General features: G+C 38.5%; 6 protein-coding genes across 8 annotated transcripts; 3 read left to right on the top strand and 3 right to left on the bottom strand.

Annotated features, from left to right (window-relative positions):
- The first annotated feature begins 551 nt into the window (after positions 1-551).
- Positions 552-3,811, top strand: LOC139785669 (excitatory amino acid transporter 3). 2 transcript variants are annotated; one of them, XM_071724839.1, is made up of 10 exons: positions 552-681; positions 766-1,034; positions 1,244-1,421; positions 1,673-1,715; positions 1,786-1,822; positions 2,185-2,368; positions 2,622-2,855; positions 2,933-3,124; positions 3,256-3,390; positions 3,556-3,811. In XM_071724839.1, the coding sequence occupies exons 2-10, from the start codon at positions 791-793 to the stop codon at positions 3,722-3,724; spliced, it is 1,416 nt and encodes a 471-aa protein (XP_071580940.1). In that variant the 5' UTR covers positions 552-681; positions 766-790; the 3' UTR covers positions 3,725-3,811. The 2 variants fall into 2 exon arrangements, with proteins under 2 accessions (XP_071580940.1, XP_071580944.1); XM_071724843.1 differs by lacking the exon at positions 552-681 and having other exon boundaries at positions 714-1,034.
- Aldh (Aldehyde dehydrogenase) lies at positions 3,729-9,881 on the bottom strand. Of its 2 annotated transcripts, XM_071724833.1 has the most exons (9): positions 9,697-9,881; positions 6,654-6,899; positions 5,853-6,099; positions 5,385-5,719; positions 5,150-5,287; positions 4,878-5,042; positions 4,643-4,800; positions 4,395-4,554; positions 3,729-4,295 (listed from the first exon to the last, which is right to left on the bottom strand). In XM_071724833.1, the coding sequence occupies exons 1-8, from the start codon at positions 9,841-9,843 to the stop codon at positions 4,407-4,409; spliced, it is 1,584 nt and encodes a 527-aa protein (XP_071580934.1). In that variant the 5' UTR covers positions 9,844-9,881; the 3' UTR covers positions 3,729-4,295; positions 4,395-4,406. The 2 variants fall into 2 exon arrangements, with proteins under 2 accessions (XP_071580934.1, XP_071580930.1); XM_071724829.1 differs by having other exon boundaries at positions 3,729-4,554.
- Positions 9,882-10,769: 888 nt separating this feature from the next.
- Mybbp1a (MYB binding protein 1a) lies at positions 10,770-15,723 on the bottom strand. The gene is made up of 10 exons (XM_071724801.1): positions 15,498-15,723; positions 15,186-15,380; positions 14,704-15,099; positions 13,829-14,412; positions 13,613-13,725; positions 13,013-13,536; positions 12,226-12,879; positions 11,901-12,149; positions 11,384-11,817; positions 10,770-11,265 (listed from the first exon to the last, which is right to left on the bottom strand). Exons 1-10 carry the CDS (start codon positions 15,702-15,704, stop codon positions 10,812-10,814), a joined length of 3,810 nt encoding a protein of 1,269 aa, XP_071580902.1. The 5' UTR covers positions 15,705-15,723; the 3' UTR covers positions 10,770-10,811.
- Positions 15,724-16,860: 1,137 nt separating this feature from the next.
- Eif4h1 (eukaryotic translation initiation factor 4H1) lies at positions 16,861-20,849 on the top strand. Its single transcript, XM_071724927.1, has 5 exons — positions 16,861-17,020; positions 18,027-18,191; positions 18,264-18,508; positions 18,704-18,943; positions 19,538-20,849. Exons 1-5 carry the CDS (start codon positions 16,989-16,991, stop codon positions 19,681-19,683), a joined length of 828 nt encoding a protein of 275 aa, XP_071581028.1. The 5' UTR covers positions 16,861-16,988; the 3' UTR covers positions 19,684-20,849.
- A 146-nt stretch (positions 20,850-20,995) lies between these two features.
- Positions 20,996-25,656, top strand: Septin1 (Septin 1). The gene is made up of 6 exons (XM_071724890.1): positions 20,996-21,782; positions 22,185-22,377; positions 22,492-22,750; positions 22,854-23,219; positions 23,294-23,398; positions 23,482-25,656. The coding sequence occupies exons 1-6, from the start codon at positions 21,759-21,761 to the stop codon at positions 23,612-23,614; spliced, it is 1,080 nt and encodes a 359-aa protein (XP_071580991.1). The 5' UTR covers positions 20,996-21,758; the 3' UTR covers positions 23,615-25,656.
- Positions 25,500-27,274, bottom strand: LOC139785750 (mitochondrial import inner membrane translocase subunit Tim22). Its single transcript, XM_071724936.1, has 5 exons — positions 27,138-27,274; positions 26,701-27,051; positions 26,027-26,211; positions 25,846-25,918; positions 25,500-25,752 (listed from the first exon to the last, which is right to left on the bottom strand). Exons 2-5 carry the CDS (start codon positions 26,939-26,941, stop codon positions 25,670-25,672), a joined length of 582 nt encoding a protein of 193 aa, XP_071581037.1. The 5' UTR covers positions 26,942-27,051; positions 27,138-27,274; the 3' UTR covers positions 25,500-25,669.
- Positions 27,275-27,389: the final 115 nt, after the last annotated feature.

Below are 27,389 nucleotides of genomic sequence, written 5' to 3'. Positions count from 1 at the left end.
ATATATCAAAAAAGATGAAAATAAATTTAACAATGAATACAAAGATACACCGCCGTAGAGATTTTACGAATAATAAAACTAATCATTCTGATTTAGATCATTTTTGTCCAAGCGACCGTTTGATCTCGATGCAATTTTCTAATTATCTTATTATGTGTTCTAATAATCTTATTATCTGTTTAATGAATCTTCCCGTTGTTCCACTGTCTTCGTCTTTTCTTGGCCTGCCGTGCATATTCCTTCTAAACCGATATCTAGATACATTTTCAGTTTGAACAGTAAAGTGGTGATTAGGAAAATAAGTAAATTGCAGTCAACATCGAGATATAGGCTGCGTTCCGATATTCACTGCCAGTACTGAAAATCTATAGTGTACGTAACATAAACTATAGATTTTCAGTACTTGCAGTGAATATCGGAACGCAGCCTGTTGGCAAGTACGTTTGTTTAAGTAAAACGTTTACTGATAAAAGAGCTTCTTGTCTCAGATAATATATGTCTTGATAAAGCCTGTCACGTGTTCTTCTACAAGACTATTCAGTGTTCTTTAAATTTTCTCAAGCTCAAGTTATTTTTACAATGTTTATTATAATGTAAACGAAATTTTCGTGTTTCTTGTCGCTTTTATGTCTCTTTCTGGATAAATAAAGAACCAGCGATACGCATTCATATTTATACGAGGTAAGAGATAACTAGATCACTAATTTCATCAAATAGCTATTCTATAATAGATAATCCTTAATTATTGTGTGTATTATAATACAGCCCGTTCTCTATAAAATCAACTGCAATGTCCAAATTGATACTTTCGCTGTCGAAACACAAGTTGATAATAGCGACATTGATTGGCGTGACTATTGGGATATCGTGCGGCCTGAGTCTCAAGAATTTTTACAACGGTGGAACATGGTCCCAGCGAGATATCATGTACATCAAATTTCCTGGAGAGATGTTTCTCAGAATGGTGAACTGTTTAATATTGCCGCTTGTCACGTCCAGTATTGTAAGTGCCACTTGTAATCTCACCAGATCTGGTAAGTCCTTTAAGACTATTGAAGTTTTCTTTAACGAGATCATACATATTGTACGTACTTTTTATTCTAAAAAAGAATTAAAGAACAAAATCGGATGTATATTTATATGCGACACAATTTTTCACACGAAGAATTGTGAAAGAATATAACAAGAATCGAAAAGTTACTTTCTTATAATTAGAATTCGTTATAATATATATATTGTGCAGGACCTATTGGATTGATGGCATTGTGCTATTATCTAACGACCACTACGATTGGAATAACTTTATGTGTCGTACTTGTTGAGAATATTCGACCGGGTGAATTAATAAGAAACGAAGGAGCTGGGGTATCAACGTCCACAAAAACCTTTATGACAGTGGACACAATTTTAGATCTAATTCGGTAATTAAATGAATACATGTTGGTACACATCCATTACAAATTTCTTTACAAAATTCGCACTTTTGAAGCTTTCTCGCAACACCGAAACTAATATCTTTCTGCGCGAACGTAATAGTTGAAAGACGAAAGTAGATCATCTGTACGTTTCAAAGATACGTAATAATTTCTTAGCGGAGTTTGAAAACGCTTTGTACATAAAAGAAGTCTCTTCTTCGTATAATCGTATACATATTTCTTTTTTTTTTATGCAGTAATCTCCTTCCCGATAATTTAGTACATGCATGCATGTATCAGGTATGTTTATGTAATTTAATCGATCATCTATTTGGAACATCTGAAAACTATTATATTTCTTTTATTACAGTATCAAACCGTTCTGGAACAGCCAGCCAATGCGTCAGGTACTACGACACGCATCGTATATTTTCATTCGCTTGCAGCTCCTTTCCTTTTTCTCTTTTTTAAATAAACTCACAATCGCTTGTTCGTCAATAAAATTTTAATCTTTTAGACGCGAACGGTGTTGGAAAGAGCTTATCTGAACTAATGCTTTTGGGCGGCAAATAACAAAAGCTTCTTTAGTTAATTTTATGTTCATTTTATACAGGCTTATGAGCAGCATAAGAAAAAAAATTAAATTTGAAGATTTGCTTCAGCTATTCGCGAAAGTACACATGCAGAATGAAAATGTAAGCTAATTGTAACGTAACTATAGTTTAGCATTATGCACACTTTGTGAAAACATATTTTCAATTTATTACAGTGCCGATAGAAGAGTGGCCCATAACGAGCGAATATGTGGCAGGAACAAATGTTTTGGGCTTAGTATTTTACAGTCTGTTGATAGGTTTAGCAATCGGAAAGATAGGCGCAACAGGAAAGCCGCTGTCAGACTTTTTTAATTCCTTAGCCGAGATCATGATGAAAATTATGAAATGGGTAACACTGTACGTGTTGCTGTGCGTTACGTTACTATTATTCTTTATTATATTAATTAAATACGTAATATTATAGAATTATATTATTGTTAAAAAAGATTTCAATTTACAATGTTCTACGTTTTTCGTTAATTTTATTTTGAGTGTTTGCCCTTGTATGTATAAAATTTTTTAATGATATAATCTAATGATAAAAGATATTTATAACGTATAGAATATTTGGATTACACGTGCGCATATATAACAATACTTTTTTGTTTAGGATGGCACCAGTAGGTGTGTCATTTCTTATCGCTGGCCGAATACTGGAAATAGATGATTTTGGCGATGTAATGAGCCATCTCGGATTTTACATTTTAACAGTATTTACTGGACTAATACTACAGGGTTTTGTAATCCTGCCCCTCCTTTACTGGATCATCACGCGTAAATCGCCGTATAAAATTATATCCAAACTTGGCCCAGCTTTTGCAACAGCCATCGGAACGTCGTCGAGGTACAATTAAAAAAAAAACAACACCGACGTGTGCGAATCAGATAAATCTTTGCATCCTAATTAAACGTATAATCTAGCACCGCCACGGTTCCCTACACATTAAGATGTTTAGAAGAGCTGGGCATAAATCCCAAAATAACAAAGTTCATTATACCGATTGGAGCAGCAATAAATCTGGACGGGATAGCCCTGTACGAAACTATCGGGGCGATATTTATTATACAATTACGTGGGCTGCAATTCTCTTTGTTGAAGATAATAATTATCAGGTCGGTGATTAAAACGTGAGCGTGGATTGAACTGCAATGCGTTTTCTTCGAGAAATATTTTGCATTATTTAAAACAACATAATCTGAACATTTTAATTCCTTATATAATTTCAACGTTTGCTGTTCTACAGTATTACATGTACAGTATCCTGCGTGGGAGCTGCCGGCATACCCAGTGGTGGCTATATGATGTTAATAATGGTGTTAAATTCTATAGGAGTACCCGTTGAAGATGTCACACTGATTATCGCCGTCGACTGGTTTATGTAAGTATACGTATCGCTTATGTTACGTACGTAAAAATATTTTTTTTCTTCTCTTTTAAGCTGAAAGAGGATAAATTTCCTACGAATATAAATCTTTCTTTCAAATTCATATGAATATATTCTTCTTCTGCTACGCAGTAAAATAGAAAATGTATTATTTTGCAGTGACCGTTTCAGAACGACAATCAACGTTATAGGCGACGCGTTCGGTGCAAGCATCATATCTCATTTTTGCAAAAAAGATCTGGAAGAGGATCTGGAAGACGAGATGTGCCCGCTGGAAATAAACGCTTCGGATACGCTTATGAAAGTACATTCCAATAAGGAAAATTAAAACAGTGATTTAATGATATTTTATTTATAAACTTTAAGTTATAAAATTAAAAAATAAGAAAATACAATTGTCTTAATTTTAAAAGTGTTTAAGTTGTACTTATTCAGCAAAGTGTGAGCGAGGTTTGCAAGAAGCATGGCACATTTGTAATCTCTGTTTTGTCTTTGTTTGCAAAATCTACTGAAGCGTGAAATTTCACACAAATAACAGCAAGCTCTGCATTGTGATAATTTGCTTGAGAAAACTTTCCTGAATGTATAACATTCATTGTGCTCAAGTAAGTGGGAATAAAATGGACAAAATGAAATAAAACTAGAAAGTAAAGTTTTATAATAATAAAAAATATTTATAGAATATTTTTAAGAATATACAATCAAGAATTTAAAATATTTTGTGCGATGCTTTCTTTGTTATACATGCATATTGCAGCTTATGTTACAAAAGCTATTGCTACATTGCTTTATGTATGCTCGTAATTCATAACTGAATTACGAATTGTATTCACAATCTGTAAGTAGTTTTATACATGGAAAATGCAAAAACTTTAACTGCAATACAACAGATTAAAAATCTGTAATAAATTTTAAAATTATATAAAAAAATATCTGTACAATCATACTTGGTCTTTTTGCGGTATAAAATGCTTGTAAAATGACTTTTTGATAGCGACCTTGATATACTTTTATGAATTTTTCACCTCAAGTTGAACTATTACGCTTTTTACTTCCGTGTATGCCTCAAGTCCATATTCTCCAAGTTCTCTGCCGTGTCCAGACATTTTGTATCCACCAAACGGCACTTGAGGAATTATCGCATTGTATGTGTTGACCCTGTACAAAAATTAACAACGAGATTAATTTGTATATTTTTTTTAGGGCTCACAGCTTTCATTCTTTGTAATATTTCCAAACGACTTACCACACGGTACCGGCGCGAAGACCCTGCACTACATAATTCGCTTTATTAAGGTCTTTCGTAAAAACTGCAGCAGCTAATCCGTAATCGGTGTTATTTGCGCGTTCAATTACTTCTTCCAAATCGTGGAACTTCAGGATTTGCTGAACCGGACCAAAGATCTGCAAAGGAACAGCGTAGATTCCTTTTAGATATGTTACGTCACATCTTACAGGTTAAATATGATCTTAATGCTTACCTCCTCTCTGGCTATAGTCATATCGTCTTGAACATCTGCAAATACCGTTGGAGCAACGAAATAGCCTCTATCGCCAATGCGCTCGCCGCCTGTTACCAAGTTAGCGCCTTGTTCTTTACCAGTTTCTATCATACGCATAATTTTGTTTAACTGCTCCTCGTCAATCTTAAACAACGATATAAATAGCATAACGATAATTTCAATTACACGATTATATATTAATGCTAATTATGTGCCAATTGATAATCTAATCTGTACGAATTCGAATATACCTGCGGTCCTTGTTCTATTTTCAAGTCAAACGGATCTCCCACGGGCTTAGTTTTAGCGCGGAGCGCACTTTTTTCGACGAATTCATCGTAGATGTTCGATTGAACGAAGGTTCTTGAGCCTGCACAACAGCATTGACCCTGGCGAAAATTTAATTTGAAAATAAGCGAAACAGAAAATTAGAGAAAGAATGAAGAGAAGTCACCCGTGCGTAAATGATACGTCAAAGTAATTTACCATGTTAAAAAATAATCCAAAATGCGCTGTCTCCACCGCCTGATTTATATCGACATCTTTAAGAATGATATTAGGAGATTTTCCACCTAACTCCAGCGTAGTTCTCTTTAATTTGTGTATAGCAGCATTTTGCTTTATTAGCTGGCCGACCTCGGTAGAGCCCGTAAATGCGATCTTGTCGACCTTGTCGTGAGCGACTAACGCGGCACCGGTTTTACCATAACCAGGAACGACATTGACCACTCCATCAGGAAATCCAGCTTCCTTAGTCAATTGTGCCATATAAAGAGCCGTTAACGGAGTCTGCTCAGCAGGTTTCAGAACAATGACGTTTCCTAAGGAATAAAATAATGATTTCAATGTTATGCACTACAGAACTTATCCCAAAGATTTCATTAATTGTGATGGAACCACAAAGGGATTAAAATTTTATAATAAAATATATATAATTTGTATGTCCGTGGTCACCTGTAGCTAAAGCTGGTGCTATCTTCCATGCCATCATCAAGAAAGGGAAATTCCAGGGAATAATTTGACCGCATACTCCTACTGGCTCGTGTCTAGTATATGCAAAGACTTTTCCGTCGGCTGGGATAACTTTTCCATGATTCTTATCGGCCCATCCCGCATAATATCTCAACACTCCAGCGCTCATGGGCACGTCTACGGTGTACGCGCTCGAATAAGGTTTCCCGTTGTCTAAAGTTTCTAAGGACTGAAATGTAATAGATAACGAATTAGCTTGATTGTAAAAACTTTGGACAAGCCGAATATTCAATAATTTTTTCGACCCAAAAGGAACTTCGAAAAACTCCGTGGTAGTTTATATAACAAATGATACATTATGCATATTGTGAATAATGTATCGTGAATAATGATTTACTTATAAATAACGTAGTGTTTACTTATAGATAACTATACTCTCTAAATTTCTTGGAGTGGGAATAGCGCCACTCCGGTGAGATTTCACTCTTTTGGAGTAAGATTTCACTCTTTTGGAGTGAGATCTCATGGCGCTATTCCCACTCCAAGAAATTTAGAGAGTACATTATTATCAGTTGCTTAGATTAGATCGACGAACGAATAAGGTCGGAAAAATACTTCGCGATCTCTTCGCATCGATTTAAAACAAAAGAATATATAAAATTAAAAGACATAAAACATTCTTAGTTTGATCTCTAAAGATCGTCTATCGTTAAAATGTCGATAATCCCGATTCTTTTATTAAATATCAATATTCTTGTATATTAATTATCAATATCGTATTACCGCAATGTATTGGTGATTGCGCTCGATCAAATCTGCCAGTTTGTTCAAGAGAACTCCCCTTTGGGAGGCGTCCATAGTTCTCCATGGTGAATTCCTTTTGAAGGCCTTATTGGCAGCCTGCACCGCAAAATCAACGTCCACGCTATCGCCTTCCTGCACCTCGGCGATCACCTCACCGGTCGCGGGATTGACGGTGGGAAATGTCTTCTCGCTCTTGGATTTGTGCCATTCGTTATTGACGAATATCTGCAACGAAATGAAATCCATTTATGCAATGTACTCCCATCACAGTGCGTTTCTTATACATAACATATAGGAAACGTGTCGCATACACATCGTACGTTACAAAGCGCACTGTATACAGTTTCACTGTTTCTTGTGAGAATATCTTCTAATCTAAGCAAACTGAAGCAATAACAAGTATTAAATAAGTGACGATTTACATAAATCTCGCGATAAAAATATCGCGCGTATCGCGAGAATGATATAAGCAAACTGAACCAATAACAAGTATTATAATAAGCGACGATCTACATCGTTCTCGCGATAAAAATATCGCGCGTATCGCGAGAACGTGTGTATGTAAATATAGTCGCTTATTTAATACTTGTTATTGCTTCGGTTTGCTTTGAGGATATTATCATGAATTATGTAATTCTGTATTATATGTTAATTTATGCAAACTTGAGTTGACTGAAATGGCGGTGTCCGCGCCGTTTCAGAAGTTAATTGAACATGCACAGCCCAGTGTAGATCAAGCATTCCCCAATCTTTACATTTTGATAGCGTACGGAATAACAGTCTCTTGTTACAAGATAAAGCGAGAGAAGCTCGAGTCTTCGGCAAGCTGTTTCTCTCGAGTTGAATCTGTTGCATAAAAAACTGTGAACGCTTGATTTTCATATATATGGCATATGGCATACATCTTCTTTACTTATTAAACTAAATGAGAGTGAAATCCGTTAAAAATTCATCGATCGCTCGTTAAATCCCTTTGTTGATTCTCGTTGATTCATCGCCGGGTCGCTGGGAAATATTACGCTGATCACTATGCGACAAAGCATACGACGATTAGATAACAATACAATACCGCCGTCAATATCGAGGACTGAGAGATTGTGAGCCATATTTCAATATATATGTTTGACGTAAATTCTCCGCAATTTTTTCATACTAGCGACACACGAAGCCATAAATCAAAAGATGGAAATGTCTGAAGTTCAGGCCTGAAATAAATCCGAATGCGTTGAATTAGAAAATAAAAACAGGAAAAAAACGTATATACCACCTTGAAGAGGTATATTTATCCAGTTTAATTGGCCGAGTCATTCACTCGTAGCGCGTTCTTACGCAATAATGAATGCAGCATTATCTTTTCTCTTCTTTCATTTTTTAATATGAATAATCCAGTGAGAAACAAACGGCCAAAAAAAAAATCGTTTTAGATGTCGACGTCCTCGCGTCGTAAATCAAAGCGTAAATAATCACAAAAAAAACCTCTTTAAATTTTATGGACTTTAATTTATAGTGTTTTTCAAGCTTTATGACGTCTTTAGGTATAGGATCGTGCGTAGGAACACAGGTAAATTTATTGTTAGAAATGTATACACGCGCATACAAAGTATGCGCGATAAACACAAAATGTAAATTGAATTAAATTATAAATAGAAGAAAATGGATAAAATATGAGTTAAATTAAATTATAAATGGAAGCAGAATACAAAAAATGAAAACTGATAAGTTAAATTAAATTATAAATAGAAAAAGACAGAGAAAATACAAAATTATAAATTAAGCAATAAAATATAGAAAAAATAGTTCTAAATTGAGTTAAATTACAAACAGAAAAATGGAGTTATATAAATTAAATTAAAAAGAGATTTATTCTCAAATCTAACGCGAATTATATATCAAGTCTTCTTTAACTGTTATTATTTATATAACACAACAAATTAGCGGTTTACAAATGCTAAAAAGAGGACAATCTCTATCCTTTGAGCAGATTAAAGGTGTCCGACCAAGTTCTGTTTAACTTAACTGACAGTTAATTTAATCATGTTTAAAGCAAAATTTCGAACTAAATGTAACTCGTTGTTCCTTATAATTTAAATTTTCTTCTTACATATTAAACAACGAAACATTAATAATTCCATTTTAATTGCCAGATTAGCCGGTTAATCGGAATTTAATCGACGTCATTCTTTTACTTCTACCAATGTAGATCAACTGAGATTATACTTTAAATCTCTGGAACTTATATAAAAAATACTTTTTATCTTCTTCTAGTTCTTAGAACTAGAAAAAAGATAAGAAGTAAGTTAAACCGAGATTAAAGTTAATCTACATATTTGTCAGAAATGAATATAATGCCGATAAAGCAAATAAACCGGTTCGCGCTCTTCGAGCTGAAATTGCCGCGAATCGGCGCCCGATTTCAAGCCTGTTGAAGCTCCCAAACCTCTACTTTCCTAAAATCGCAAAGCTATCATGACTGTCGCACGAAACATAACAGTAGGATTATCGATACCGGATCGGCAGTTTCCTGTCGTCAATTGGTATCAGCGCGCGTCGCATTTTGCCCAAGTCACCTTGCATTATTCGATCGTTAAAATCGTTGGCGAACTCTCCGCAACACATTTCTGCCAACACGCGCTGACACGACGACCTTGACGACGTGGATCGCGCGTCGAAAAACGCCTTTGCGAAAAATTTGCTCGCCATGAACTTGAAATATACCGCCCTTGGACCATTACGGGGCGGGTCATCGTGTATAAATATATAATCTACATATAAATATATCGCGCTGCCCACAACCGCCGAGACACGCAAATTTTTTTAGGAAAAAAAAAGGTCCATTAATAGATCTCCGAAAATATTCCGTGTCTACTCTGCTTTTACGAGCGGTCCCATCTGCGAGAGCCGTGTGGCATCTCGATCTCAGCCTCCTCTTTTCTTCTTTAACCCCTGGACTCGCCTCTCGCGAAACGCAGTCGTGCCATACCCGTGCATCTCGCGATAGATCTTACTCCCGTTCGCAACTTACGCCGGTGTACAGAATCGGCGGGCTCGTGTCCGGCGCCGGCAGAGCCGCGGACGAGTAGCGTCGCAGATGTTGAAATCTCTTCAGCAAGCGCAGCATGTCGTCAGCGAGACGTTTCCCTCGGGTCGGCGGCAGAAGACTGATCCGCATCCGACAACTCGACTCGACCTCGACGCTCGACGCTCTTCCGGCAGTTCCGGCTCTTCTCCCTCGCAGAAACACGAGGGGTCTAGTGGTTTGGCGGAGGCGAGCGCGCGTGCTCCACTAAACTCCAATTGGGCTTGACAATAGACTAGTAACATTCCGCGACGGCCGCGTTGTTTCTCTTAGTTTCTTTACACGTGTAGCAATAAACGGCCGTTCGTTACATAAAAGAACTCGTTAACTGACGTTAATTGACGTTGTGGACTAATTTCAAGAGATTCACGCGCATCAAGATTTATATATACATTCTTTGTACACAGAGTTATTTATAATATACATCGGAGTTATTTATAATATATAAAATGTTATTATACATTGTACAAAACGAGAGCATTTGAGTAAAAAATATTCCGACAAGTGTTTAGGATACGCTTAGACATTTAAATTTATTATGATTGTTTTAGCGAGATAACGAAAAATTATGTATTTGTTTAAATAATTAAAAACAGAGTACAATATACTTAATATATATTAATAAAAATTGTCCGCGTAAACTTTTCTAACGATACAATCGGAAATATCCGTCGAGAAATTGTCGAAATTGTTCAAGCCAATTAAAATAACAATATAGATATAATTAGGGCAAGAATAATAGTTTGATGACGGTTGTTGTAAAATCTCTAGACGCTAACTGACCGAAAAGCCAGTTTTTATCTCGTGTACACTACATTCTATTATTCAATTAAATAAAGAAATAAAGAAAACAGAATCAACATTTTGAATAATCAATGTATCGCTAATTATTTCGTTTTTCGTAACAAAATTTAATTATAACTCTATACAGGCCTTATTTCGCGTATAAAAATACTCCGTCGAAATCTGAAACACAGGACAAGCGTATTCTAAACATTCATCCCGATTCTCGTGCTATATGTGTTTTTACATCGTTTATTTTTGCAAGTTTATAAGTTGTATCAAGCACGATTGGTACTTTTTCTTCTTTTAGGCTCGCGATCGCTCTCCGTCGCCGGTTCCCTCTTCCGTGGCGTTGCCGAGCTCTGTCGAGTAGACTTGTCGTGTGAACTCCCGTTTTGAAAAACTTCCGTCGCGTTTTCGTTCACCGGTAAACTGACACTGCTAAATTTAAACAGCTCTATATCTTGAGACATAACTTTCGCGCGTAACTCACGCGCCTCTTTCTTCAGTAATCGCTTGTCCCTCTGTCTACTCTTATTCTTTCTCTTTTTCCTCTGATCATTATTACTTTGCGCCTCTTCTTGTTCTTCCTCCTCTTCCGAATCACTTGCTTTTCCGTTTTGAGATACGACGTTGCTTTGTTTGCCGTTACTTTGTTTGCCGTTACTTTGTTTGCCATTACTTTGTGTAACAGTATTACTATTCAGCTTAGTATCACCCTTCGTTGATGGCCTGACGATACAAATTAAATGAAGTATACAAAAAAATCCCAGAAGTTAAATAAAGAAGCGTGTATATGTGATACAAACAAGAAAATTTCAGAGAATCGGATAACTGTTATTATACTTACATATTGAGAGGTACTCCAATCTCTGCTGCTAGCTTCTTATAGGCAGTTTTCGCATCTCCGGAAAGAGCGTTTTGACTTCTGTATTTTATTAACGCCGCTTTAACGGCTTGCCAATCCCATGCTTGTGGCAAATGACGTCCATAAACGACGCGCAACAGCATCAGAAGATGCCCGATAAATTTCTGCAGAACTTTTTTCCGTGCGCTAACATTATTACACGAAGCCGATTGTCCGTTATCGTTCACACGTAGATCACATGTCTCTTTGAGTGTGTCTATAGTGTTTTTACAAAGCGTCGTTTCTAATTTCATTCTCACGTCGGCATATTTCGTATCCATGTTCAGCAGTCGATTATTGTTATAGAAAATTAATAACAGCTCCAGCGCTTGATTCCTACGGAAGTATCGAATACTGCTGTCAAAAGCAAAGTCCACCTAAACAATTAGATGACATTTTGTAAGACGAGCTATTTTATATATTAGGAAACATTAAAAGATACATTCATTTTAATACATACCAGCAGAGGTGCCAGCTGCCAATTATCCTCCCAACACAACTGTAATACACCCTTAAACAACATGGACGAAAGCACACAATCTCTCTTCTTAAAGAACGCAGTTAAATTTTGACCATAAATTTCTACAACGCTCTTAGTAGGCAAGTTAGCTTGTTGCGCGCACCTTACGAGAAAAGTGCAGCATTCTGCCAATTTATCGTTGAGTTCTTGACAGACGGAAGCAGAACGCTCTCCTTTTTCGATCAAAGCCTTAAAGAAATTATATCATGTATCGTTTAATCAGCATTTAATCAGCAACTTGCACTTAATCGCTACAAATAATTACCTTTAACACTGTCATTAGCAAAGCATCGTCAACTCCCGTTGTATCTTTAAACTTCTTCACCGTTGACAATTTTTTTAAGCAAGCCCGAATTCTATGCGCGAGCGGATCCTGATGCGGATCCTTTATACAGAATTCTAGCAGAGCGAAGAGTGGCACGATCATATCTAGAGTGACCGCCATAGACGGGCAAATATCTAAATAAATAGATAACAAATCTATAACGCGAGCTCTGAAATGCATCAATGTCTGACTCGTTTTTCCTTGCTTCTTAGAACGAGCTTGACGGTTCTCCCGGAGAATCTTAAACGCCGCTGCTAATGATTCATTCAACCGCTTGCCCTCTTCCTCGTCTATTTGATCTACGTCGATGTCTTCGTCGTCGGTTTGCATTGCGGCGTCACCCAGAGCCTGATGTAGCGCCATTCTCAATTTATCGGTCACTGTCTCATCTTCATCTTCATCCTCATCCTTGTCCTCACTTGCGTCAGACTCAGATTCACTCTTCGATAAAATCTCATCGTTTGAAATACTTTCCTCCTCTTCCTTCTCCTCCTCATCCTCGCCCTCCTCCGATTCGCTTTCTATACCTGATGAATCTTCATCGTCATTTTGCTTTGTGGTAAGTGTCTTTTGAGTATTTTTTATATCTAATACCTGAAATAAAATATAACAAATATACTGTAACTTATGAATTTTTCCATGCTGTACAGAATTAATAAATTAATAATTTTCCTTTTCAGTTCAAAAAAGAAATAATTTTATAAAAATTATATAAATAAAAGCTTACGGCCAATATCTGATGCACTGCAGATGGGGTTAGATACGGACAGATATGTGGAAACACACAGCCAACCAATGAACGGAATAAATGATCGTTCTTCGACAAAAGAGATAACAAAAGATCCACTACTACTTCGACCCATTCCGGTTCCTCTTCCGTAGTTGTATTTTCAAGCCTTTTATGTCCCTTGGACTTTTTACTTAATCTCTCGTAACAACACTGAAGTTCATTAATCGACATAATTGCCATTTCAGGATCTGAGAATAATTGTAGACCCATGTGTAAATTCATTGTATGAAATATCGGCAAGGCTTCCAAATTTTTTGTGTTTTTCTCCAGTTTTTCAATCAAGTTTATCATTTTTTTCCAAGCATCAAATGCTGCGTCGGTTAATGGCGATCTTAATTGTATCACGTTCGATCGCAATTTCGAATCTCTATCATGAACGAGTGCGCTTAACAGATTTCGTGCATTATCCAATTTTGGTAATTTATGATCCAGGGCACGATAAAAACAATCTTTAAATTGTTCTGAAAACAAGAATTAAATTTATTTCGGCTTATAATTTAAAAAAAATATATATATATACTTAGATAATATACTTACGCGCTAGTTCTGCACCAACATTCGACACTTCACACAATCCATAGTAGAACAGGAACGTCAGTTGCTCAAGTCTCCAGTCCTGATCTGAGAATGTCTCTTGACGACCCATTAATCTAACGGAAGAATGCACGTTTAATGCAATAATAGATATTGAATTATTCAAAAAATCTATTGATAATAAATATTATCATATATTTTTGTGCCAATTATACTAACCTTGTTAATAGTTGCGCTGAGTAACTTCGCTCAGCGTTTGTCCACAATTCCGCCTTTGTACCTTCTCTGTCTTTAGTTACCCTATTCTCTATAATATCTCTATACAATTGGCACAATTTCTTGATACCATCTAACTTCAGATTTCCCGTAATTATTTGGATCACCTTGACACCCGTCTTCTTTTCTATCATCAAGTCACCAGGATGCAATATAAGCTTCTTCAATATACTCAGCTGTACTTTCGTCTTCATGTCATTGTCATTTGTAGCAGACACTATCAAGTGTAAAACTTTTCTGAATGCTACCAAAACTTCATCGTTATTATTCCTCTTACAATTAGAAAATCTTTTTAACATGTGTTGTAGAAGATTCGGCGATAACAATGTTGGAATTATAGTTTTGTCCGTAACATTAGCAAGTATTAGTCGTAAAATTTCCACAGCGATATATTCATCACTCTTCGATGGTTTTAGAAATCTCTGATCGATGCCTTTCCAGAAGTCTGCCACAAGCTCGGTCGCTACTAGCTTTTCACAAAACAGCTTGAACACTGGATGATGGTAAGAAATAATTCTAGGTAAAGCCTAATAACAAAAAAAATTATACTGTATGGTAATACATAACTCAAATGTACATTTTTATTCTTATTAAAGATTATTCGGAGATGCTTAGAGCAGATACTTGTCAGGTAAAAGACCCAGATTTGATTGCCTCTCCATATATAAGCAATTTTGATTGTACATTATTTCACTATGATAAAAGCAAAAGCAAAAAACAAATCCCAAAGTAATTGAGTAATATTGTCATAAAAGCTACAATGGATAGAAATCTACAATAGAAAGACGATTATTAAAATCCCATTAAAAATGACGTACCGTTAATAGTTTAACAATATCTTCCATAGACTCCTTGGTAATAATCTCCTTCACACCCAAGTGTTCTTTCAAAAATTTATGATTAACCAGCGACGGATGGTTATCTCTAACAATAAGCAGCACATAAAACGTATCTAAAGTTTGTTCGGACCATGGCTTGCCAATTTCCTTCTCGACAATTGGCCAGACATTCTTCATAGATTCAGTATCAAACTGACCGATAAGCTCGCTGAGAAACATAACGGAGATGAATGACAGATAGCTGCGCTGTTTGCCAGCATTCACCAGGATTTCTGTAATCTGCTGTTGTATTTCGACGCTGTTGCGAGCAAGTAATTTGGACCTTATCAACGCGCCACACAGCAGTATACGTCCCATGTATACATCGGCGTTCTCCTATGGAAATAAAAATTCAATTATTATATTAAAAATATCATTTTCTTTTAAATCAAACAAAACAAGCACAAGATTGTAGGTCTTACGCTCTTAGGATTACTGCCAGCCGGGTGCAACTGGGAATTCATTATAGACAGAAGTTTCTCCACCGGTGTGTCGGGATGCATCATCAGGTAGACTGTCAGGGTGCTGTAGAACCCCCTTCTCGTGACCGTCATCGAGGACCCCAGACTGCGCACCAGTCTAACCAGCGCGTAATTCAACTCCTTGTCATCCTGCTCCTGCAAGGACAGATCAATGGTGCGACGTGAGAATCGGTCAGGAATATCTCATGCAAGTTAGATCTTTTTTCTTTTTTATAATTTAAGTAGCACAACGAGGTTAACGCATTAATTTACCGTGTTATGTTGGCGCAGATAATTTAGCAGCGCGACTCCGGCGTTCAGCCTCACGGAGTCGTTGCCGTCCTTCAGTTTGTTAAAATTGTCCAGTATGGTCGAGTTCATCCTGTCGGGCTTCCGCCGTCCGGAATCATCCGCGATGACCGCGATCGTCTCTGCCATGTGCGTGTCGCGCGGTACGTGCATCGCGGCGGCGGCGGACATCTTGCTTCTCCCGACGTTCTCCAGGCGGCGGTGCGGGACTACGTTGGTCAAACGCGCGAATCGTCGAGGGAGACAAAGGGACGACTGTACTCCGAATTACCTACTCCGATAATAATGTTTATCTCCACCAAAGTAGATTAACTTTAATTTTGGTTTAAACTTATTTTTTACCTTTTCTTAGTTCTGAAATATTAGAAGAAGAGAGAGATTGAAGTTAATCTGCATTGATAGAAGTGGACGTAACTTAATCGGCGATTAATTTAACCGGCAGAAATTATAATATTGCAAAGCAAAATTTTGAACAATACAATTTCTTATCTACCTAATCTAATCGTGTTTTACGTTAAATGATGAAAAAATGAATGATTCTATCCACGCTTAATAAAATGTAGCACAGATATTACTTGATAAGTTAATTTTAGTCGATTAACTTCCGGGATTAATTTCGGAATCACTAAAATTTTTAACTATAGATATAATTCGTCGCCTTTAATCTTTTCTTTGTTAGGAGATTAATAATAGTGTACTTGATAAGTTAATTATCGATTAAGTTAATCGGAATCATTGCCGTAGGCGATCATAAAAGATCAAGCAATACTTGCGAAAGAAAGTAAAAAAAAATCATATCTACTTTACAAGAACGCGCGATAAATCGTCTCGTTTGAATGTCACGCGTATTTGCGCGTAACTTCACGTTAATTGTTGCCGCAAGATCGCAGAGAACTGCAACTCGCCAAAAGTATCTGTTCATCACCGTTCGTGTAATGATATAGTATTTATCTTTCGAGGCTCTCGCTTAAAATAGGAAGAAGGAAACGAAATATCGCGTAAATACGAAACTGCATAGGCCATGTGTCATTTTTTCTAGCTAATTTGCATTGAGAAAACGACGCGGTCGGAGTCGCGGCGCCTCTCATTGGCCGCGCCGGCGCACGCCGAGCGACCGTCGACCAATCGCGCGGCGTAGTTGCGGCGATCTCGCGGAAGTCGCGCCGCGCTGCGCTCTTCACCTCCGACGCGCCGATTGGTCGGTTCGCGCGTGCGGCCGGAGCGAAGAGCCACGGTTTCGGGGAAAAATACGGTCCGTCGTCGCGCGTCGCCGCGCTCGAACTGCGTCGACTGCGTCGTTCGTTTTTAATCGGTCCAAATTTGTCCGGCGCGCGCCCTTCCCGCGATCAGCCGATCACGCGCCGCGAAATCACCTGTGCGCCGGGCGCGCGATGGTGTCGCGCTCACGGTGACTGGCTCGACTCACGCGGTCCCGGTCAGTTCCGTGCATTCAATATGGCTGGTCGAGGTGGTTACGACGATTCAAGGCAAGTATCGGCCGCGTTTGCGGCCGTGTCACGCGGCCGGCGGGGCCCCGGACGACCGCGGCCGCGGGCCCCGCGCGCACCGGATCCGCGCGTCGCGGAGCCCCGCGTCCCGCGCGCGTATATCCCCCGGTTTTAAGGTTAAGTGAGTTACGCGGAGTGGCAGGCGCAACACCTTGCGAGGCGCGCCGCGCCGCGGACACGCGGCTTTATTTTGGCCCGGTCGCCGGGTCCGCCCGGGGCTCGCGCGCCGAGAACCGGTGGCCCGCGACGACGCGACGAGGCGCGGCCCCCGGGCGGCCGCGGCCGCGGCGGCGGCACGGGAACGCGGCGGCGGCACGTGCGGTGCACGCCGCGGGAGCAAGCGAGAGAAGGACAGAGGGAGGGAAGGAGCGTTTTGCGCGGATCCTACGTGCGATTGTGCAACGGCGACGCGAATTTTTCGCGAGGGCGGCCGAGTGCTGTCAGCGTCGCGAACTCCGTTTCCCCCGTCCGCCGCCGTCGCGTTCGCGGGTTCGATTCATCGAGTCGCACGTAGAACGCCTCTCCGGATCTGCACAATGCTCTCCTTACTTCTTACTTCACACGTACACATGCGTGCGCGCGCGCGCGCGCGCTCACACGTATGTAAATAGGCGAGCTTTTTTACTTGGAAAGTACAAACTGTAATGAAAGGAGAAAGAATGAACCCGTAACTTCCTCGTACGTGTAGTACGATCTATGATTTTGGAGTAGCAGTCGAACACAGTCAACGTTAACAGATTCACTTTGATAAGTTATATTGATAGGTTTATAATGACGATATTCGACTTTACTGAGAGAAAAGAGAAGTCTTTTCTCTTTAGACCGGTATAACTAATCACGCAGAAAGGTCCACACCTGCTTTGCGGATGGACGTAATGATTTATAAACGTACATGCACGTAACAGGATTCAAAGCCACAATCGAGACAGTAGTAATGATTTTAATATGGTTTACGTATGTAAAGATATGTTTTTTCTTTGTTCAGTCATTATCCCACTCATCGAAGTAGAAAACCATTACCAACAGAACCTCCATATACTGCATATGTGGGAAATTTACCGAATGGAATTGTGCAAGGCGACGTTGACAAAATCTTCGAGAAGCTCAATGTCAAAGTCATCAGATTGGTTAAAGACAGGGACACCGACAAGTATGTATTAATTGTAGGAGAGACAGGTGTATATATTGATCAACGTTTTTAATCTCCTCTTCTCATTTGTAGATTTAAGGGCTTCTGCTATGTCGAGTTTGAAGACTTGGCTGATCTGGAGGCAGCATTGGAAATGGACGGGGCGGTAGAAGTAGACAAGTGTCTGATCAAGATTGATGTAGCGGAAGGAAAAAGAAACGACCGCGGTGGCGGCTTCGATAGGAGAGGTCGTGGCGGCAGCGGTGCTGGCGGTGGCGGTGGAAGCGGATTTAAAGGAGGACGAGATTCCGGCCGTGGATTCGGCGACGATTTTGATAGTAAATCCTCATATTCAAGTGAACATTACACGCTTTCATAGTAATAAAATGCGATGCAAATCCTGCATTTGTATACTGACAGTACTGACGCTTATGACGCTAAACTAATTCTCTCTTCCTCTATCGTAGCACGAAATTTAACGTGCTGCCAATCTTGATGACTTTGGAGATTTTAACGTTTGTCCCAATGTACAGGATACAGCGATAGAGGAGGCCCACGCGATGGAGGTAGTAGGCAAGGTAACGATAGATGGGACTCTAGAAGTAATAGGGGCAATTACGGCCAGTTCAACGACGACACAGGTGGAAATCGTGATTGGTCGCGAAGTACGTCCAGCAGGACGTACACTAATAAACCTCCGCTTCGGGGAACTGGTCCTGGTTTAGACCGGAAACCCTTTCCGGATGATTTTCCGAAAGATGCCCCTCCTCCAGGTACGTATACAATATGTGTATATATTTATAATCTTCGAAAACGCACTACCAACCACTGAGGTCACAGTACTGTGAATAAAAATCCTACAAGAATTTAGAATGTATATGTATGTATGCGTTAGTTTATTGCTCTCAAAACGGATTATAAATTTCATACCACCAATTCATGGTCTTTCACTCAAAACTTTTAACCCTTTAATCAGTCTTTTATAAATTGAGACTTTACAATATGGAATGATGGTCGGAATCGAAATTACGACCTGTCAACTATGAGTCCACTGCTTCTGTACGAAGCTATATATCATCCCACAAATGTATTTCTATAATCTTCATATCCTTCATACTAAGTCATAATTTGTTAACAGTAAAAGAGAATTACATTCTAGTTTCTTTCTATTATACACATGTATAAAATTCACATGGGATAAAGAATCACGCAAAGTAATTTCGAATTTACGTGTTCTAAAAATTTATTTAAATATCTTGTCACAGAGTCAATAATCTTTTTCCTCTTTAAATTCCTCAAAAACACATATATACATAAATTAAGATATATAATCTATTATACTCATCCAATTGCGCTTTTCACTTTAGACACTTCTGGAAGAAAACGTTTGCAGCTCAAACCAAGGACTGTTAACGAGCCTGTGAATGCAATTGCAGAATCGAGCAAAACAAGTTCCATTTACGGAGGCGCAAAGCCTCGTGATGAAAAATTGAAGACGGAGGACGACAAGTAAAACTAACGATATCATCAATAATCTCAGATTTCCCCGAGGAAATTGGAGAAAGAAACATTGTTGACAAAATTTTAAAATCAATCCAAGATTCCCTCATAGTTTCCTAAAAAAAATCTAGTGATTCTTCGAACATTTACAATCAGGAAATGTCCTTTTTTTAATTCTTACAAGGGGTGTCACCCGCAAGGAAAAAAAAATATATATATATATATTATATATATGTATGTATGTATGTATGTATGCATATGTATATATATTTTATATATATATATATATATGCTACAGACATAAATCTATTATATACAGTTCTCCTAAGTTTCGCGCATTTTAAAAATCAAGAATAAACATCTTTCTTCTAATGTCTTTTGTATTTAAATTAACTTCTCGAGTTCTCAATGAAAATAGAGTACTTGTAACTACAATATACATAAAAAGGAAAACGTGTATGCACAATGCATGCTCCGATAGTGATAGCGATTTATATACATAAATGATTGTTAAGATGCTACGCAGTTGAGTACATTTTAATACTCGTGTCAATTTAATGTTGGGTTTCGTGTCTGTAATAATACTGAGGGTATATGTACAAAACTATCACAAATATAAAATGTCACAGCATGTATATTTCATCTTACGCTAGTATTTCTTATCTGTACTTGAGATTAAGCCCGGGTTTAAAGAAGTACAAAGGAAAGTGGCGACTACGCTAGGTTTCGTTTCCTTCCATAGAATTTTTACGTTTCACCGTACAGCGCTGATCATTGTGTATCAACCGTTCGTTAAGGCGTACGTTCATTACGATAATAGCGTATAATTGTTTAATATTACTGAAAAAACGATTCTTTCTTTTCTTTTTTCTTTCCAATCGACCCGAACGATGAAGGATTGTACGAAGTATAACATGCGAGTGTCTCATCTAAATTTCCACGTTTGCGGGAAGCGATACGCGAAGGGAGATATGCGCCGATTATTATACATTAATAATTATGTAATGAATTAACCAGTGCTAACAGTGACGTTGAGGAATTGCGAGGAACGTCGTGAGAAGTAGCGAATAAAATAAAATAAAAGAGAGAAAACGAAAACTCGAAATAATAATAAATATTATGTAAAACGATGCTTGTATATGATACTATTTCCTGAATAAAGTAGCTGTTTGCCTCGTATCTGTCGCAGTGTATTAGGGTAAGTGATATCGGCTACGAGTAAAGTAAACGAGATGTAATTTGTGACTGTGAACAATTATGCAATGCGTGTGGTTCATAATATACTTTGTAAGCGCGCCATATATCTTTCTCTTTCTCTCTAAATACATTTTAAAGACTCGTAAAGCATGGGTGCGACGCTTTACATTGAATTCTGTCTGTTTAAATATAATAAATACAATTAAATATAATATAAAATAACAGATTCTTGTGTGTGGTGTATCAATACGGGGGGAAGACGAGGAGATTTATTGATAACGTATACACATATCGTAACTGATAATTTTTGCCGGCGTGAGAAATCGATACGTCACCGTCGATACGAATACGAGATGGTAATCGTATCGCATCGTGACTTTTTGCGAGAGAGGACGAAACGGAATGCCGTTCAGCTGTTTGATTGCCACGCCTCAACTTACTCCGATTCATCGTGTCCCTTCCCCCCCGCCCCTGTGTCTGTCGCCCTGTCCCCCGGAGTTGCGCCCAGTCTAACGCGATATCCTGTACAGTCCGCACCGCGTTGTGTGCCCCGCGCCCGCTTCCCCGTGACTCGCCACCCCGTCGTGCCTGGACGCGGTGCGACCGCGCGCGACGCTTTCGGCGGCTACTGTAGCGCAATTAGACCGCGGCCGAGAGACCAGTTGCTGTTATCGAGCGATGCGAATCGAAGTCGGGATACGTTCGCGCGACTGAGGTAACCTCTGTCTCTCGCCGTTAACAGTGATATTTCCCCCGTGCGTTTGTGCGCGAGTGATATTTCTCTGCCGCAAGTTTGCACGCGGCCGGAAATTCGGCCGAATTGATCGCACAACCCTTTGGTGGAGAGTGGTGGAGAGGAACAGTTTGCTCCACGGACTCGCAACATCCGACATGTCGAGCGAGAGCGTGAAAACGGTAAGTGCCTCCGGCTTACGTGTCACGAATGTCTGCGACTACAAGTGGATCTCTTTTCCTTAAAAAGTTGCACGACCGGCAAGTGAAGAATTGATCGTAGAATATAAATATTAGTTGGATAATTAATCCATATAAAAATATTAATTGGATAATTAAATCCCAAACATTTTATTGTGAAAAGAATTTGCAACTCTCAAGTTACAATGGATGATAATGCACAAGACTTATATGTATATCGGTTTCTTTCTTTGCTTATGAAAGGCAAACGTTGCACAGCTGGTAAATGGAAAAACATTGAATGTATATATAAATATATGTGTCTCTTGCGAAAGATTTCGAAATATACATATTGTTCTTTGTCTCGAGATATTTTTAACTGACATACGCACGCTTCTCTTCCAGTTTGCAAGCCTTGAGACGCCTGGGTATGTGGGATTCGCGAACCTGCCCAATCAAGTGCACCGGAAGTCCGTGAAGAAGGGTTTCGAGTTTACGCTTATGGTCGTGGGAGAATCCGGTTTGGGCAAGTCCACCCTGGTGAACAGTTTATTCCTCACGGATTTGTATCCCGAGCGGATAATTCCTGACGCAGTCGGTAGGCACAAGCGAATTATGCGTATTCTGAAATTTTGGATATACAAAATTCAGGCATGTGATTTTTACAAATTTCTATATAATTTAAGTATCTATTTGTTACCTCTGTGAACAGAGAAAACCAATCAAACTGTCAAACTCGATGCTTCAACGGTCGAGATTGAAGAAAGGGGCGTGAAGCTTAGATTAACGGTTGTCGATACACCTGGCTATGGAGACGCGATTGACAACACGGATAGCTTCCGAGCTATCATTCAATATATAGACGATCAGTTTGAAAGATTTCTTCGCGATGAGAGCGGTCTGAATAGGAGAAACATCGTGGATAATAGAATACATTGTTGTTTCTATTTCATCTCTCCGTTTGGCCACGGGTACAAATTTATTATAAAATTAAGTCAATCGTTTAAAGTCAGAGACGAACGTGTGGCGAAGCAAATAATACAATCGGTTCTTCTCTTCTCTCGCGTTAACCAGGTTGAAGCCATTGGACATCGAGTTTATGAAGCAACTTCATAACAAAGTTAACATAGTACCTGTAATAGCGAAAGCTGATGTACTTACCAAAAAGGAAGTCTTGCGCCTGAAGAAAAGAGTTATGGAGGAGATTGAAGGCAATGGAATCAAAATATATCCCTTACCGGACTGTGATAGCGACGAGGATGAGGATTACAAGGAGCAAGTACGTCAATTGAAAGAGGCTGTCCCGTTCGCGGTGTGCGGTGCGAATACCTTGCTCGAGGTCAAGGGAAAGAGGGTACGCGGTCGACTGTATCCGTGGGGCGTTGTCGAAGTGGAGAACCCAGATCATTGCGATTTTATCAAGCTACGGACGATGCTGATGTAAGTTTTTCATAATTATATGATATTTCTACGTTGACATACGTAAGTCTAATATTATTCTTTTTTTTTTATAGCACGCATATGCAAGATTTGCAGGAAGTAACGCAAGAGGTACATTACGAGAATTACCGTAGCGAGAGATTAGCAAAGGGAGCTCCGGTACCGCCCCGACGTCAAACGTGAGCACAAACATATCACTTTATATTATATTTCTGACGTTTGTATGAACGTTACTTGAACTTCTTGCTTTTCTTCTGTGCAGCATCGCGGACCCCGACAAAAACAGCACTGTGTCAGAGAAGGATCGCATATTGCAAGAAAAGGAGGCAGAAATACGGCACATGCAGGAATTGCTGGCTGTGATGCAGGCGCAGATGCAACAACAGCAACCTTGATCAAACATGCGTTTGTGTACCGACGTGTGAAGTGAAGGAAACGACTCCTCCATTGTTACGAGTGCCAAAAAGATTTAGAAAACTTTTTTAGTGGCTCACACGATTCAAGGTCTTGATTTCGGGCGCAATATTTTTCTAAGCTTTGTCTTTTTATTAGAACAATCCTGTTTTGATACGCCCTATGCGTTTTATAGGCATTTATTTCGTATTTTATTTCGTAAGACTATGAAAATACTAATAACTTTTGATAAGTGTACATTGTCGAGGGCTCTTGACGCCTCTGTTAGCCATCCAATGCCTTGTCCAGAATAAACAGACCAACAGAATCTCTTTGAAATTGCGACACAGTATTAAACAAATGTTTGCATATCCAAGGTTGGCAGATAAGGCACTTAAGGCCCCCGCACAATCAAAAATATAAGGAACAAGGAACAGATTTAGCGACTAGAACTAAAGAATCAGGAATAAAGTTGGATGCACAATGAAAAACACAAGCAATAGATTTTTAACCTATCGAAAGCCGTGTATCAATGCTACACCAGCTTTATTTCTGATTTTTTATTCTTAATCGCTAATATCTATTCCTTGTTCTTTATATTTATGATTGTACGGGAGCCCTTACGTATCTTGTTCCTTTTAACAAAATTTATTCGAACGAGAATCGCTCAATGTCGAAGATTTTACTGTGCGAGTACTTATCGGGAATCTTGTTCGAATCCATTTTTTTTTTAAGGTATTTGTCTTCGATTTATCAGTTTTCCATGTGATTTTTGTCTTAATTATTGACATTAAACTGCTTAATGTTTTATCATATCGTGCATTTAAGCATAGGCATAATAAGAATTTAAATAAGATTTTATTACGTAAGTAAAAACTAGACCAATGAACCAAAATTGCGAATGCAAATATCTCATGTAAGGTAACGCCTAATAACTTCTCATTTTGAACAACTTTTAAATGTAGATCTCAGCTATATATGAAGTATTATCAAAAGAAAATATTAGATATCTTGTACGCGTGACTTAAAAAATAAGAATTTTACTTCAGATAAAGATGATTATACAATAGAATGACACGGAAAAGAATTGTGGAAGAAGTGCCTTGCAAATTTTATCTATCTCTCACTATCACAGTACGAATATCAACACATGTAAGAAATGCAAATGCTTTTTCGTGTATAATAAATATGCAAACAATTTGTTGTAAACACTTCAGTTGTATTAAAAGAATCATTTTTATAATTGAGCAATATATCCATGGCAAGTTATAAGTAAAACTCATATTGCCGAATAAAGAATCTCATATTGAACTCATGTAAGATGTATAAAAACTTTGAAAGGCTGATGCAATCTTCGAATAAAAGGATCTTGACTGATTCGTCGGAACCTTTCGACTGATTCGATCATGTCAGATTATATCTAAAAGTAACTGCGTATTATTTAGTAATTAATATTAAGTGACCTAGAAGCAAAGAAGTATGAATGTGCCAAAACACTTTTTAAAAAAAAGTTAATTTTAAATATACAACATACTATATTTTTTCTTGCAATTGCCATTTGTAACTTCTTTCTTCTAGGTCTTTCACGTATATACGAATCCACGAAACATATAAATGATAACATGTATTCCTAAATATTCATAAATACTATATTCGTCATACATGATAGGAGTGAAAACGTAACGTTTAAGATAAATGTGACTACAAGATTTAGGAATTTTTTACATGTATCACGTATACGAACATCACCCTTTGTGCGAATTGTTTCATGCAATACAACGAAACATGTAAAATGTGATTACATATAAGAATTATAGATAAGAAAGGAAATTTCATATATACGCGAAATCGGATAAGTATTAAGTGGTAAATTAATTAAAAGGGCAATATATTTTACGCTTTTAATTCAGTCACACGATACTAGTTTTACGAGCATATTTACACTGAGAACATTTCCATGTTTTTTATACAGGAATTGTATAGATACGTAATTACATGAATTTTTATATCTCTTTTATACAAATATATATATCTTTTAACAATCCATGCTGCGTAGTCTAAGATCTATGCATGTAATAGTCTATTGCCGTTGAGAATGCTGCGAAGCCTGCGGCGCCGACTATACCCGCTTTTATACCGGCTGCAAAGAGTGGCGCGAGATTAAAACAGATTAAATGACGTAAGGTAGATTCAAAACGTATCGGTTATTATAACGTATGGAAAAAGTTAATACCTCTCAAGCCAATTAGTCCACCCGTGAAACCTCCTGCGTACGTGCCGTTCTTCCAGTCGGTTTTACCTCTGTACTGAAATCAAGAGCGTCTTTTTACAACGCGCCAAGGAGAACATATTGAGCGAAACAACGGACTATTGCCCGAAAATAAGATCCCTAACACGCATATCTGGAGCATTACCGATTCTATTGTGCACTCAATAGCGGAGAATATGCATCCGACAACCGCAAAGTTTTTCGCGTAGCTGAGAGTCGTGGTTTTCATCTCCCTCATTATCTCTCGCGCGCTCTGTTGCCTCTCGACGCTCGCTACATTTGGATTCACGCTGGAGGAGAACAGTCCAATGGCCGCTCCCAGACCATATCCTGAAAGACCAACATTTTGTAATTCAGCACTATGTAACTTTCGCAGTTGTAATCTCGTTCTGAACTATGCTGCGAGCCAGATTATTTCTCATCAATGAGCAAAGATACAGTATATTTCGTCCTCAATTTTATCTAATTGATGAATCTAACGTGAATCAAAGAATTTTTATTATTTGTGAAGGAATTTATAGAGATTTCAAAAATATAGTGTGTCGATTATGATCACATATAGATCCGAGTACTTAAAGAATTGTACGATAGACTACCACAGCGCATTATGTCGAGTAATTCGATGTAGAACTACAAAGGGTTAAATATTAATATCAGACCTGTTCGTTTTTCTTGCATGGTTCATCTTTCTTCTTTTTCTTTTCACGTTGGGGAGAAAAGGAGAAAAGATGAACTGTGCAAGAAGTTCAGCTACAACGAACAGGCCTAATTTGTAACATTCGATATTTGGGTATAGAGAGGAATAGTGGAGTGGCGTACCGATAACACAACTCATAATGCTCTTGAACGCACAGCTTTCCATCATACTGTCTATCCTCTTCTCCTCGATGGTCTTTATCTGCACGGGCCCCAGCATCCTGGGGATTATAATGTTCTCTCTGAAGCGTTGTTGATTACCGACGAGGAACAGGGCGATCTTATCGAGGTCGGCATCGCTCAGGAACACTTTATTGCCGGCGGTAGCCGGTGAAATCGTCTTCGTCCGATCAACGGGGTACATTTTTCATAATGTTTGTGACAATTTGAATAAAAATCTTGCATCACTGTTGCGTGACGAGTTCCAAGCAACCGGCTAGAAAACTCATCTCGCATGCATCAAGTTGGAATAATCTGAAATGCGGAGATACGTTAAACGTCGCGTTAGGTCTGGAATAAAAAAAGTCACGCGTGTCAAAATTAAATTTCATTGAACCGACCAGGATCGCGTACAACCGGTTGCAGACCTGCAGACGGCGTGTTTACCATGCTTCCTAACCAAATTCACAGAGACTTGAGAGACTCCGATTCGATTGACGATAGCTGCAACCAATATCGATACACGTCGACGAGAAAGGAATATCGATATTGTTCTTCGAGGTAAATTTGAAATTCAAATTCGTCGAGTTTGCGATTCAATATTTTGCACTGTCTCCCAATTCTTCTGTTCCTTTATTTAAATAAAATAATAT

The sequence above is a fragment of the Temnothorax nylanderi genome, unplaced genomic scaffold (assembly GCF_030848795.1).
Source record: "Temnothorax nylanderi isolate EJ_2023f unplaced genomic scaffold, tnyl_v1.0 TNYL_tig0008_pilon, whole genome shotgun sequence".
NCBI lineage: Eukaryota > Metazoa > Arthropoda > Insecta > Hymenoptera > Formicidae > Temnothorax > Temnothorax nylanderi.
This window is presented reverse-complemented; position numbering and strand designations above follow the sequence as displayed.

What these genes read in the sequence shown, in the direction of transcription:
- Aldh (XM_071724829.1), bottom strand. Translation starts at nt 9,843, where the DNA reads ATGCGGATCAGTCTTCTGCCGCCGACCCGAGGGAAACGTCTCGCTGAC. An exon ending in AGCACCAGCTTTAGCTACAG is followed by an intron (nt 5,720 to 5,852) that starts GTGACCACGGAC and finishes TTTATTCCTTAG; the next exon opens with GAAACGTCATTGTTCTGAAA. An exon ending in TTGGATTATTTTTTAACATG is followed by an intron (nt 5,288 to 5,384) that starts GTAAATTACTTT and finishes AATTTTCGCCAG; the next exon opens with GGTCAATGCTGTTGTGCAGG.
- Mybbp1a (XM_071724801.1), bottom strand. Translation starts at nt 15,704, where the DNA reads ATGTCCGCCGCCGCCGCGATGCACGTACCGCGCGACACGCACATGGCA. An exon ending in ATCTGCGCCAACATAACACG is followed by an intron (nt 15,381 to 15,497) that starts GTAAATTAATGC and finishes CTGTCCTTGCAG; the next exon opens with GAGCAGGATGACAAGGAGTT. An exon ending in TGTTGGTGCAGAACTAGCGC is followed by an intron (nt 13,537 to 13,612) that starts GTAAGTATATTA and finishes TCTTGTTTTCAG; the next exon opens with AACAATTTAAAGATTGTTTT.
- LOC139785750 (XM_071724936.1), bottom strand. Translation starts at nt 26,941, where the DNA reads ATGTACCCCGTTGATCGGACGAAGACGATTTCACCGGCTACCGCCGGC. An exon ending in TTGAGTGCACAATAGAATCG is followed by an intron (nt 25,919 to 26,026) that starts GTAATGCTCCAG and finishes TCTTGATTTCAG; the next exon opens with TACAGAGGTAAAACCGACTG. An exon ending in TGGACTAATTGGCTTGAGAG is followed by an intron (nt 25,753 to 25,845) that starts GTATTAACTTTT and finishes CACTCTTTGCAG; the next exon opens with CCGGTATAAAAGCGGGTATA.
- Eif4h1 (XM_071724927.1), top strand. Translation starts at nt 16,989, where the DNA reads ATGGCTGGTCGAGGTGGTTACGACGATTCAAG. An exon ending in GGTGGTTACGACGATTCAAG is followed by an intron (nt 17,021 to 18,026) that starts GCAAGTATCGGC and finishes TTCTTTGTTCAG; the next exon opens with TCATTATCCCACTCATCGAA. An exon ending in ATTCGGCGACGATTTTGATA is followed by an intron (nt 18,509 to 18,703) that starts GTAAATCCTCAT and finishes CCCAATGTACAG; the next exon opens with GATACAGCGATAGAGGAGGC.
- Septin1 (XM_071724890.1), top strand. Translation starts at nt 21,759, where the DNA reads ATGTCGAGCGAGAGCGTGAAAACG. An exon ending in ATCTCTCCGTTTGGCCACGG is followed by an intron (nt 22,751 to 22,853) that starts GTACAAATTTAT and finishes CGCGTTAACCAG; the next exon opens with GTTGAAGCCATTGGACATCG. An exon ending in AAGCTACGGACGATGCTGAT is followed by an intron (nt 23,220 to 23,293) that starts GTAAGTTTTTCA and finishes TTTTTTTTATAG; the next exon opens with CACGCATATGCAAGATTTGC.
- LOC139785669 (XM_071724839.1), top strand. Translation starts at nt 791, where the DNA reads ATGTCCAAATTGATACTTTCGCTGTCGAAACACAAGTTGATAATAGCG. An exon ending in TTGTAATCTCACCAGATCTG is followed by an intron (nt 1,035 to 1,243) that starts GTAAGTCCTTTA and finishes TATATTGTGCAG; the next exon opens with GACCTATTGGATTGATGGCA. An exon ending in ATCGCCGTCGACTGGTTTAT is followed by an intron (nt 3,391 to 3,555) that starts GTAAGTATACGT and finishes ATTATTTTGCAG; the next exon opens with TGACCGTTTCAGAACGACAA.